The sequence below is a fragment of the Paramisgurnus dabryanus genome, chromosome 17 (assembly GCF_030506205.2).
Source record: "Paramisgurnus dabryanus chromosome 17, PD_genome_1.1, whole genome shotgun sequence".
NCBI lineage: Eukaryota > Metazoa > Chordata > Actinopteri > Cypriniformes > Cobitidae > Paramisgurnus > Paramisgurnus dabryanus.
The window spans coordinates 23949820-23962054 of record NC_133353.1 but is presented as its reverse complement, the minus strand read 5'-3'; the positions used below and the strand labels follow the sequence as shown (position 1 = coordinate 23962054).

At 35.7% G+C, this 12235-nt stretch overlaps 3 protein-coding genes across 4 annotated transcripts in view; 1 reads left to right on the top strand and 2 right to left on the bottom strand.

The window, feature by feature from the left end:
- Positions 1-1254: 1254 nt before the first annotated feature.
- Positions 1255-3029, bottom strand: npc2.1 (NPC intracellular cholesterol transporter 2, tandem duplicate 1). Of its 2 annotated transcripts, none has more exons than XM_065288560.1 (5): positions 2910-3029; positions 2574-2669; positions 2242-2349; positions 1977-2149; positions 1255-1859 (listed from the first exon to the last, which is right to left on the bottom strand). In XM_065288560.1, exons 2-5 carry the CDS (start codon positions 2653-2655, stop codon positions 1773-1775), a joined length of 450 nt encoding a protein of 149 aa, XP_065144632.1. In that variant the 5' UTR covers positions 2656-2669; positions 2910-3029; the 3' UTR covers positions 1255-1772. The 2 variants fall into 2 exon arrangements, with proteins under 2 accessions (XP_065144632.1, XP_065144634.1); XM_065288562.1 differs by having other exon boundaries at positions 2900-2942.
- A 699-nt stretch (positions 3030-3728) lies between these two features.
- isca2 (iron-sulfur cluster assembly 2) lies at positions 3729-5736 on the top strand. The gene is made up of 4 exons (XM_065288821.1): positions 3729-3829; positions 4284-4434; positions 4548-4663; positions 5356-5736. Exons 1-4 carry the CDS (start codon positions 3768-3770, stop codon positions 5528-5530), a joined length of 504 nt encoding a protein of 167 aa, XP_065144893.1. The 5' UTR covers positions 3729-3767; the 3' UTR covers positions 5531-5736.
- Positions 5737-7249: 1513 nt separating this feature from the next.
- The window catches only part of eml5 (EMAP like 5), a 133843-nt gene continuing 128857 nt past the window's right edge, over positions 7250-12235 (bottom strand). Inside the window, exons 41-42 of the mRNA XM_065288563.1 lie at positions 10823-10923; positions 7250-8413 (exon numbers count right to left, since the gene is read on the bottom strand). Coding sequence (XP_065144635.1) covers positions 8377-8413; positions 10823-10923 — 138 coding nt within the window. The 3' untranslated portion in view covers positions 7250-8376. The remainder of the gene's footprint in view (positions 8414-10822; positions 10924-12235) is intronic.

Here is a 12235-nt window from a genome sequence, read left to right as displayed (position 1 = left end):
ATAAATCTACAATTTAATATTTAGTATTTATAGGCAAGTTAGGGTAAATGAAAGGTATTTATAGTGTTTGATAACTAATATCAAACACTACTGTACTTACAAATTGTATATACACGATAAGTGTGTGGTACCTGCAGGCAAGTGTAAGTTATACTTATACCATACGTATATAATAACTAGAACAAACATTACTAATGTGCCAGGGTACTCACTATCTTTGTCCTTTAAACAAAGCATTAAATAACCATATGCATTAACTACTGGGTACATTCATTAGTACGTCCATGGTAACTGCATGGGAACAGGACTTTAAAATAAAGTGTTACTTTTTACACAGTTATTACATAGGACCTACCACCTAAGATATAGCATCATATACATGTCACTGTGAGGCAAACCCAACCATTGACTATCATATGAATAACTACTGGGTACATTCACTAGTACAAACTTATTGTGTATATACAATTTGTAAGTACAGTAGTGTTTGATATGAGTTCTCAAATATGTACGCTATAAATACCTGTCATTTACCCTAACTTGCCTTTAGATAAATACTTATATTGTGGATTTATTTGTAAGTACAGTAATGTTTATCGTCAGTTACAGAATATCTACATTATAAGTATGTATCTGTTATTACCCAGTACTTATCTAGAGTTACATAATAACTACCAAGCATGTACCACTGGTAAGTACCGTAATGATACAAATTAATTACCATGTAAATACCTAAAAGTAAGTACCACACATTTGTCGATAAGTACAACTTATTTACCATATATGTACAAGGTTAGTACACGTTTGGTAAAATAAAGTGCTACCCATTTGTTTTGCAGAAAGAGCTTATACAGCATATAAAAGCAGTGTTCCTTCTTTCTTTAAAAATAAAAAAGCTACTACTGTTAAGCTCTGAAAATAACGTTGTAAATTATTTTTGTAATTTTGTTTTTAACATTAACACTGACAAATCTTGACATATGGTTATTGTTAAGAAGTAAATAAAGCACATGATATGATAAACCAGGTGAATTACAAAAACAATGTGCACACCCAAAAAGAGTCACTTTGCTTTCATAGGCAACATTTTAAATCATGGTATACACTTTCAACACATTCCTGTAGTTTTAGAAACTGATACTTTCAACCAGATAGCAGATCTCTTTAATTAACCGTAATAAATTGAAATTCACTTTTAGTTAAGTTGCACACAAGCAATACAAACAAATTATTAAGTCCAATAATTCAAAACAATCACATTGTACCATATAAAAAGTAGTTTATTTCTGTCAGAACATAGTTGCTTATTAAACACAGCCTTTCAATTGTGGCAACTAAAGACAACAATTTAAAAAAAAATGCAGTTTTTATTTAATATGGAGATTTAGATGAGTAAAATTAACATCTGAACTTTAAGAAAAGATTAAAACAGTACAGTCTAGCCTTGCAGAAGCTAGCAAACAATCACATGAGCCTGATTGAATCACGAACACTGATCTTCCTCATATAAACCAAATGCCATTTGTCAGCATCTCACTCCGGTAAATCATTGCTATAATCTTAGCACAACAAAAAATGGAATTAGGCAATTGCTTGTAAAGTGGCACGTGTCCATAGATGGATATCAAACGTTAAAATGACATCTGTCATGGTTAGAAAAATCAATCATAAAATTAAATTAGATCTAAAATGTCTGTAGATAATCATTTAGGCACACAAAGGTTAATAATGTCCCTTTTCGAGAGTCCTTTTCTTGGTTTCAGGGTTGGCCTTTAGCTCACAATCTCAACAGGGAACCTGATGCAGAACAGATCTTTGCTCAAGTCGTCTCTTAACTCCCATTTCACAACCAACCTGATCTAATAAACAAATAAAAACATACTTTAAGGAAGCCAGTGACAGGCACATGACCAGATTTAGAATGAAAGCATGCGCTCTTTGAAGAGGATGTGAAAACAGTGTTTTAATGCACTTACTTCTGGGTACACGCTCTTGACAGGCAACTGGTTGACATAGCTGTAAGTGAGTTTTTCCTTAATCGGGCACTGGATTCCAGACTTGCAACCATCATCAATCGGGATGGGGAACGGAACGGGCACTCGAGCGATCTCTCCATGTACGATAGCTTTACTGGTCTGACTCACAACATCTAGATTCAAAGAAAGATGTTGTTGCTTGTCAAAACATTGCTCTGCTGTACAGGTATTGGCCCTGATGCCTAAATGAAAAAAATCAACTTACTACTGCTGAAGGTTACATTGACAGTGTAGGATTGTCCCTTGTGAAGCTTGCATGGTTGTTGTGGGCAGGGCTGGATGTCAACCCCAATAACTGCACCCTGTACTGAGCCTATGAGAGCACATGAGGGTACAAATTATACATGGCAACAAAAAAAAACAATCTGTATGGAAAGCAGTAAAGATTATATGCATGATCACACGTTCCAACAAAATGACTCTTATTCTGGATATACAATGCACTGGAAATGTAAAACTTAAAAAGGAGAAAAACTCAAATTGCAGTAAAATAATTGCTAAACATTTCAAAGAAGCGTCAAGATAAACAGCACTTACCACAATCTAAATATTTCACTTGTTCAGAGGAAGCATATCCGAGGAAAGAGAGCAAAACAACGCAGATCACACGGTATTCCATCGTTCAGGTAAATGCTGTCAAGAAAATACGCGTTTACTAACGTACAGAGTCCAGACAAAACAAACGTAACAGTTAATACTCAAATCACATGACAGGGTGTCTACTGAATTTAGTTTCACTACGCTTCCTCTCAAAAATAGTTTCAATCCGCCAGAAAACTGTGTTAAAACTAAGTAAGTAAACAAACAAACAATCTGGATCGTAATTAAAATGTGATAAATATCGTCTTATAGAATAAACATACGTTTACCCACCAAACCCCGATTTTGAGTCCACAGTTCTTATACTTTGTTTCCGTGTCACGAGATAAGTGTGACTGTCACCCAATCAAATACTGTCTATGTGGGCGTGGACAGTGACGAATGTGTCTTTCTATTAAACGCTTAACCAATGGCAATGACTCATGGGGAACATCATGTTGCCAAATATATTACAAGTTTTCATCTACCCGTCGAGGATTGTTAACCGATAGGCGATTAATAAAAGTATAAAGTGAATTTTAGTTTTCATTTCAAATATATTTCCAGGGACGTAATTTCTGTGGGAGATAATTGAAATAACCCACCCAATAGTTGAGACAAGCAATTAACCACAATATTTGTGTAGAGCATTTAATAAATATGTCTCAAGCACACATATTTATTACTGAACACTCGAGTTGCTCGTTCCCAGCCCCGTCAGCATATTGGAGAAGTCACATCGACATCTACAATAATCCTAAAATCAAGACATCCCCCTAGTGGTGCACATAACAACACATTACACCATTGTGGTTGTGTTTAATAAAAACATAAGCACAGTTTACTCTTTGATTTAATTCCGTGTTAAATAAATAAATATATTATATAGTACACACTTGTGTCTTCCAACAGACACAGAAACAGCAAATATATCTAATTCGTTTTTATAGTCGCTGATCTATACTGAAAAGCAGCATACGTTTTTGTTTAAAAAGTTATTTTCCTTTCATTTATAAGCTAACACAAAAAACAACATATTCTGCGTAATCAAAACACAAACAACAACGTCTCCAACTTTCACACAATCTGGCAACCCATATTATCTGCCCTTCAATAACGCACATGCGCAGTACGCATTTTGCGTTATAGAAGATGTCACTTGTTCGAAGACTCCTCTCAAGCGCCCCCAAAACTGCAACATTTTACCTTCTCAAGTATGTGCTAACTTTCTTAACGACATGACAGTGATTCGTTCAGTTACTTTGCCTAAATAAATGACTTCGTAGTATTTTTGACATAAGTTGGCATAGCTAGCTTGCTAGCTTCATGATGCAGCTGCAGTGTTAAGCTACAGTATATGACTGCGTTTCAATAACTTACCTTAAAAGTGACATTTTTGATGTCGACTATTATTCAACATGTCAGATAAAATATGTGATTTAATTAATGTGTAATTTCCTAATGCAAAGATTTAAACGATTAACCAAACGACTTCATTTAATAAACAAAGTATCCAGCCATTGTTTTTATCATATGTATTTCAAATGCTATTCAGTATATTAACATTAATATAATATGGTTATGACCTCGTGATGTACCCATACGTTTACTATGATAAATGTCACTGTGTATGGTAGTTGTCTGACATTTCTTGATGTTTTTCTTCAGTTTATCTTCAGCCAGAGGTCATTCAGTGAGACGATCTACTGCCACATCTAACGTTACAGTGCGCTACAGCAGCGTGTCCTCTTCTAAAGAACAACTAAACACATCCAGCACAGCTGGTGATGGCATTAATCTCACTGAATCCTGTGTCAAGGTTTGACTACATCTCACAGTGATTGCATTTATATAAAGTAACAAATGAACTCATACAATGCAAATAATAAGCCTCTTGTTGTATGATTGTGTTGATTTGTGATGTCCCTGCAGAGGCTTACAGAAATCATGAGTAAAGGAGAGTATCTGAGGATAACAGTGGAGGGCGGTGGATGTTCAGGTTTCCAGTATAAATTCTCAGTGGACACAGCCATAAACAACGATGATAGGTAATGACACCATTAATGTCAGAAAGAACTCCTCATGTGCATTAGTATTTAGTGGTGTTTGATAAAATTAGCATCTCTATTTGTTGTTGCATATACTTAAAGGGATAGTTCACCCCAAAATGAAAATTCTGTCATCATTTGATCCTCTATACATTTTTTGTTCTGCTAAACACAAAGATAGATATTTGTTATGAAGCGGAAAAAATGAGCACCATTGACTTCCATAGCAGGAAAACAAATACTATGCAAGTCAATAGTGCCCAAGATTGGTTACAAACATTGCTCATAAAATCTTCCTTTGTGTTCAGCAGAATAAATACATTTATACAGATCTGTAACAACTTGACGGTGAGTAAAAGATAACACAATTTTCATTTTTGGATGAACTATCCCTTTAAAGTTTATGGAGTAGAAGAACCCCTAGTTTTTGTGTTTTAAGGTTGGGAAGTGTCCTGCAGCAACATTATCTTAGAAACTGACATGTTAAAGTGTGTATTGCTTTTCTAAGCAACTGGACATGAACTGAAATATGATAGATGACAGCATGTAGAGATTTAGGGGTGGATTTTTCATGTGGCCACCCAAAACACAATACCAAACCAGTGTTCATATTGCAGAAATTTAATGTAAAGTAATACAGTAATGGATTTTCACTTGCATTTACTTCTGTTTCTGCTTTGGTGTCTTATCAGACTGTTTGAAAAGAATGGCACTGGAGTTATAGTCGACGAGGAAAGTCTGGAGTTTTTGAAAGGATCCACAATTGACTTCAGTCAGGAGCTCATTCGCTCTTCTTTTCTGGTGTCAAAGAACCCTAAAGCTGATCACGGCTGCTCATGTGGTTCATCTTTTTCTGTCAAGGTCTAAACATTTCTTTGTCACTACGAGATTATTATTAAATGTAATAAAGTTGAGAAGCATTTCAGTCAGAAGCATTGTTCACAGTCGATGAAGGAAAAGATGAATAAGTTATGAATTATATAAACGCACAGTGTTACACGATGGAGCCCAAAGCTGTTTGTGTATTGTACATAGAATGTAAATAGACTATTAATAAACTTCATGTGATCTTGCTATCCTAAAATGTAGTTGCTCAGCTTATTATTGTGTTTTTGTGTTATGAATCATGTTGTCTTAGCAACCTTTGTTGCTTTTGGATATACACAAAAAATACCAGTAAATTAATGTATCATGTGTGTTTTGAGGAAGCTCTTAATCATAATGATGGTGAAAAGGACAACTTTAATATTTCACACAAAAGAAGGCCTCTCAGATTTAATCAAGTAATGTGTATTTTGCATTAAATGAACTGAATGAAAGATCTTTCTGAATGCATTACAAACATTATTATCATTTTAAATTAAATCTCATGATCCTAAAGAGATTAGTCATAGTACTGTATGTATCGCTGACAAGGTCGTCGCCTAAAGATGATCAAAGGTAAGTGTGAAAGAATGTTAAGAATCAATTTGGGCCACACTTAATACAATAATTTTGTAATAAAAGACTGGTCTGTTACAGTCTTTGCTAGCTTTTTAAGAAGTTTATTTAAATTTGAGAAAAGCATTGTCATCCATTAATCCAACAAAATTGTTTTTGATAAGGTAACCACATAGTGAATGGTGCCCATTGGAATTCATAGTAAAAAGTACAAATACTATGGAAGTTAATGGTTACCATCAACTTTATGCTTACCACCATCAAAATATCTTGTGTTCAACAGAATAAAGAAACTTGTACAGGTTTAGATCGACATGAGGGTGAGTAAACGATGACAGAAATGTGATTTTTGGGTGAACTATAACTTTAAAGGGAACTCTTGTGGGTGGTTTCCTGGACAGGGATTAGACTAGTCCTAGACTAAAATAAATGTAAGAGCTGTCTAAACTTAAAACTACTTGCACTGACATATCATAAAATACATCAGTGCATGCCAGTCAGGGCTCCAGACTTCCACCAAATGGTGACATTTTGCCACCAAAATTTGAGAGTGTGCCACTGATTTTTTACATCCAGTCGCACATGTGCGAGCAGTAAATTTGACCTTTTTTTGTGATGTGACAATGAATTTAAAACAGCACATTGTACTTTCTGCATCTATCATCAAAGTATTTATTAGTAATACAGTGTATTACTTAGTAGAAATGTGAATATTTGGTTAGCATGTTGATTTACAGTGTGTGCCCCTAAATTTTCTGGTTGCGCCCCTAAAATTTTCAGTTGGGGGCCACTGTGCTCCTAGTGAAAAAAGTTAGTCTGGAGCCCTGCCTGTAATGTTTTAAGTAAGTCATGTTTGTTAAAACTAGTTATATTTTCTAATTAACCTAAGGCCTAGTCCTGGTTTAAGGTAATCCCTGTCCAAGAAATCACCCCTTGAGATCTCACTTCATTTCATTTAAACTGCAAACTCACAAGTCTGCTAAAGTATCTCCTTGTATAAAGTGTATAATATAAAAGCTGTGGTGTATTAAATTCAATAACTGCAGAAAATTTGTGTTTTATGAGTGTATGAAATAGTGAAATAGTGTAGAAATATACAATAATATATCTAATAACATCACCTCCTTACATGAACTTGTGATATATATATATACATCTTTTTTTATTAAAGTTGACTTTAAGAAACATTTCACAAAAAATATACAAAAATGTCTTTACAAATGATATTTACATTGGAAAACAACATGCGTTGAGCACATATTTCAAACAGAATGTTACACTGAAGGAGAGAAAATATTGCATTTCATATCCTCAGTTAATTCTGATGCAAGACAGTCCAGTTAAACAAAATCAAATCTGATTAAAAAAACGAATTATTCAACTTTAATTCATAGTCAGAATGAAATGTGATGTTATAAAGGCTTCAGCAGCAACAGTGATTGAAGATAAGACAGCAATGAAACAACATCATCATTCATTTTCTGAGGGAATTACTGTATTACTCTTTTTTTTCCTATACTCTGTTATCTCAGACATTAAAGACAAAGCATACAGTTTTTACCTATTCAAACAAACACACATACGGACATATCTCAAGTTACTAAACAAGCTAAAGTTGCTACATATAAGGTTAGGAGTATTACCTACTGTTTAAGGGAGACTGAGGTTTAATGATTGAATACCACGTTCAAGATCAACATTTAAAGACCACTGAACTACCACAGTGAGCAGGTCAAGTATACAGTGCATAGAATGCTTTGGCATGCTGACATCCTAGAATATAACACCAGTGTTACATTCAGGGAGAAGGCCACAGGAGATCTATGAATGTTCACCACCAAAGAAACTATTATTAAATAAAATCAAAAGTTTCCAAAATAACCCCATCACAAAAATAACAATCACAACTAAAAAAAAAACACTCCACAGGTAGTTTAAGGCTGATCGTACTTAGCTTGCTACAAGAGCTTTATCGTTTGGAAGAAAATCTTTGAAACAATGAAACAAACAAACTTCAAAATATAAGACGTTCTTCTTTAAAGGTGTGTGGTTAACACATACATATCTGACAAGATCTTTTACATTGGTCATTGTGTGCCCAACGGTCATTCAGTAACGGTTCAGTTCATGTATGTGTAACAAGGCCAGCAGCTCATTAAGATCCATGCACCTGGTAAAAGAGCAGAATAACTCCATGATTCTGTTCATTCATGCAGTCATCTGGGCTCATTGTGGATTTGAGGCTTAAGGGAATGGAAGGAAAAGGTGTTCCCTCAGTGAGGAGCATGGACACATCGCCACACAAACAAGCTGATTGACGAAAAAGACAAGGAGAAAGTATAAATATATTAAAAACATTAATAACGAGGATGTTTTATAAAAACATGTGAGAGTTAGCTGCCTGTTTATATAGGTTTCCACTCATGCCGATCAGGTGGACACCTGATTGCTGATTGTTGACAGCTGGCCGTAATTACGAGATAGTTTTGCAGATTATTAAAATGTGCTCCTCTCGAACTTTGTTAATAAAACATCATTTTAAGTGCAATTTGGCTTATGGGGCGTACACACCAAACGCGAATTATGAAATTCTAGTCATTCAAGACATTCTCACGGAAATTTGCGTCATGGGAGGAGCTTCTGCGACTGGCAGGTCACAAAATTCTGGTCTCTTAACTATCCCTAGAACATCAGAAGTGTCTAAAGGTGAAAGATCCTTTTCCTACTTAGCCCCTAAGCTCTGGAATGATTTGCCAACTGATGTCTGTGAATCAGACACAGTCGATCACTTTAAATCTAAACTTAAGACTTTTTTCTTTAACAATCTCCTTATCCGTTAACATCAGCGGGTTTTTTCAACCCCGGGGAGTCAGCTGACATTGGCTTAACTTAGCACTCTCTTGTATACGATACATTATTAATACGCTCGCTTGTAAAGTTTATTCATAGCCACAGTATTTTGCTACTTATATTGTTTGTCGATTTTTCTGTGTTTTCTCCTGCTTCTTTTAATGTAAATCTGCTTTGAAACAATTATCAATTGTGAAAAGCGCTATATAAATAAAATTTCATAAAAAAAATGTAATCACGTGAATACTGCTATAGAGCAAGCTCCTTATTGGTTACCGCGTCGCGAATATCCTCCAAAGTTCATAATTTTTCAACTTGCGTGTTTCCTGCGGCAACGCTCAATTTGCGCGGAACGCACCATCCGCACTGCACCTTCCGCATGCTCCGCACCACGCCTTCCGTGCGTTCAGCGTCATTCGCACCAGACCATTCGCGCGTACCACACCACAGGATGCGTCTTTGCATTGACTTAACATGTTAATCACTTGCATTGCCGCCTCTTCCGCGACTGGTGTGAATGACACATTACATATCCATGCATACATTTTGAGGAATATTACATTTATATATTAACTCTTTCCCCGCCATTGACGAGATATCTCGTCAATTAAGAGAAAACGCTTCCCCGCCAATGACGAGATTTTCCGTCTTTCCGCAATACCGCTATTATCCGCAACTTTTTAAAACCGGAAGTATTGCCCTATGGCAAGCTGCTGCATGTCCGTGTCTGTTTTAAAGATCGCTCTGAATGGGATCTCTATGAAAAGTCCGTCATAAAAATGGAATTATCTCTGCTTTTTGCTCAAAATATGGTGTTTTTGCAAAAACCTACCCATATTCAAAAGCTGATTGCAAAAGAACCACTAAAGGTAGGATGAAACGGTTTTTTTTTGTTTGAAAGCAGAGGGTCTGTTCTTTCATTTGGTATATTGTATGTTTATATATTTAAAGAAGAACATTTTCTGGAAGGCATTAAACTTTGGTGAAAATCATGAAAAATGCTGGCGCTGGCTGGCAACTTTTTTTAAAAACGCTGGCGGTGAAAGAGTTAAGCAGATTGTGGTCCCTACATGTCCAGCAATGTGTGTTTATATAAAAACTAAAACTAACGCATTTCATGAACTTTATTGAGTTCGCAATATTTGCGTTTTTGCGTTGCATTGTGGGAATTGTTCTAGTGCACTGGAAGGATTTTGCCATGCCAACTCCCTGATCAGTGCCCTGCCTACTGAACAAGGGAGATGATTGAGACACAGCCAAAGTTAAACCTAATTAGAGCGAGGAACGCGATGCTTCGCATTTGGTGTGTACGCGGCATTAGGAACAAAAGTTATGGTACAGTTGTCAGGTTTAATAGGTTTTATGCCCAGCTGCACTACTTCCTGAACTTCAGCCACCTCCTTGTTTCCTGTATGCCATTATTGGACAAACTGATTAATTCAGGTGTGTCTGATTATGTTGTTGTGACTACTGAGGTCAGGCACACCTGGATTAATCAGTTTGTTTGTGACTACTGAGGTCAGGCACTGATTAATCCAGGTGTGCCTTGGACCAACAATAGCCTATTGTTGGTCCAAAAACTTCTGTTTAATTTTAGCACGCAAATTTAGAGATATCTGTCTTTCCCCATTCAAGCAGAATAAAGAAAATCACTGCCCGGAGGAAAAAATGGTCACCTAGTGGCACGTCTTCCCTAAAGGGACTTTGGTTAAACCTCAAAACTGATTAATCTCACCACAGGGGAACAAAACATTGGCAGTACTGAAACTGTCAAGGCATGCTGATTTTTAAAAAGGGAAGAGTTTTAAGTTTGTGAACCAAGAGAAATATTATTAAAAAAATAACACAGCAATGTCTAACAGAACCAACCTTCTATCATCACCTCCGGCACTGACGACAAAGCGATCCCCATTTATGAAGCGGATGTTGGTCAGGTGGGCAGAGTGACCCAGAAAACGTTTGTGCTTGGCCTGAGGACACAATTTCTAGTGAGACTTTTATACATTTATCATTGAAAAAACAGAGATAGGCTGAGTAAGGGAGAGGTTTTAAAAATATATGACATATAATAGTAGACAGATTTGCTCAGCCATCCTTTGCTTTATATAGGTATATATAATGTTTAAAAAATATAAACATCCATTAAAAGGTTGAACTTTGGCTGTGAAAATGCGCAGATTTTGCAGTATTAGTAATGTGTTTTACAGAAGTTATAACACAGAAGGAAATCGAGTCACATTTAATTTTTTATTGTCTGTTGTGAGGTGTTGTCACATGTCACATTTTCCTTATTATTCCATAAATATATTATGCCGAAACAGTGAAAATTAGTCTTTGGTATCTGTTTACTGACTGTCAGGTTTAAAACCACAAAAGCACACTGGGGAAGTTTCCCAGACAGGACTCTAGTCCCAGATTAAAATGCAAGTTTGAGCTGCCTTAATGTAGAAACATCTTGGTGTATCTTAACATATATCAGTGCCATTGTTTTGTCTCAAGTTGCACACCAGTGATGTTTTTTGTAAGTTCTGTTTGTAAAAACTACTTAAAGCATGTTCTAATATAACTAAGGCCTAGTCCTGGCTTAATTTAAAACCTGTCTGGGAAACTGCCCCATAGGGTGGGTTGCACCAACAAGGATTAGGCCAAAATCTGGTTTAAATAAAAGCTTATTTAATAATTCTGTTGCACCAAAGTTTAAACCTGTTTAAAAATAAACAGGTTTAAATTTAAACTGTCATTTTGATCCAGGTTTAAATCTTACAGTAAATCTAGATTATCTTTAATCCTGTTGCTCCATTACTTTAAACTCGGTTTTAAATCTAAGTGAGGGATTAACTTTAAACTTGCATATGAGGAGGTTTAAATATGTTTTTTTATAATTAAATGTCTGGCTAAATGATTAGAAACACATATCGTGAGCGTGGTGGCGCTATTCAAAGATGCGTTTATTATAACGTCTCAACAAAGTGAGTTTGGCGGCTCAAAAAGTTACCGATGCTCATATGTGCTTCTCTTCTGTCACGCGCGCTCCAGTCAGAAGAAAGACAGTGAATGAACGGACACACGGTGGCGCTTAATGACAAATGCGTCGACACATCTTGTTCATTATATCACAATATCTGAGCTTTGCGATATTTCCTGTCACAATATTTCCTGATATGTTAATCAATACAATTGTTTTAAAAGATTGTCAAATGTTTTTATTTGAATCAGACCTTTAGATTAGCCTACCGGTGTATGTAGGTGATTTATAATACAAAAATCAAATTACATTTGCTT

Excerpts from the sequence above, each read along its gene's own strand:
- npc2.1 (XM_065288560.1), bottom strand. The coding sequence starts at position 2,655 with ATGGAATACCGTGTGATCTGCGTTGTTTTGCTCTCTTTCCTCGGATAT. Across the intron at positions 2,150-2,241 it reads CAATGTAACCTTCAGCAGTA|ATGTTGTGAGTCAGACCAGT; the intron begins GTAAGTTGATTT and ends CTTTGAATCTAG. Across the intron at positions 1,860-1,976 it reads TCAAGAGCGTGTACCCAGAA|ATCAGGTTGGTTGTGAAATG; the intron begins GTAAGTGCATTA and ends TTTGTTTATTAG.
- isca2 (XM_065288821.1), top strand. The coding sequence starts at position 3,768 with ATGTCACTTGTTCGAAGACTCCTCTCAAGCGCCCCCAAAACTGCAACA. Across the intron at positions 3,830-4,283 it reads GCAACATTTTACCTTCTCAA|TTTATCTTCAGCCAGAGGTC; the intron begins GTATGTGCTAAC and ends GTTTTTCTTCAG. Across the intron at positions 4,435-4,547 it reads TCACTGAATCCTGTGTCAAG|AGGCTTACAGAAATCATGAG; the intron begins GTTTGACTACAT and ends ATGTCCCTGCAG.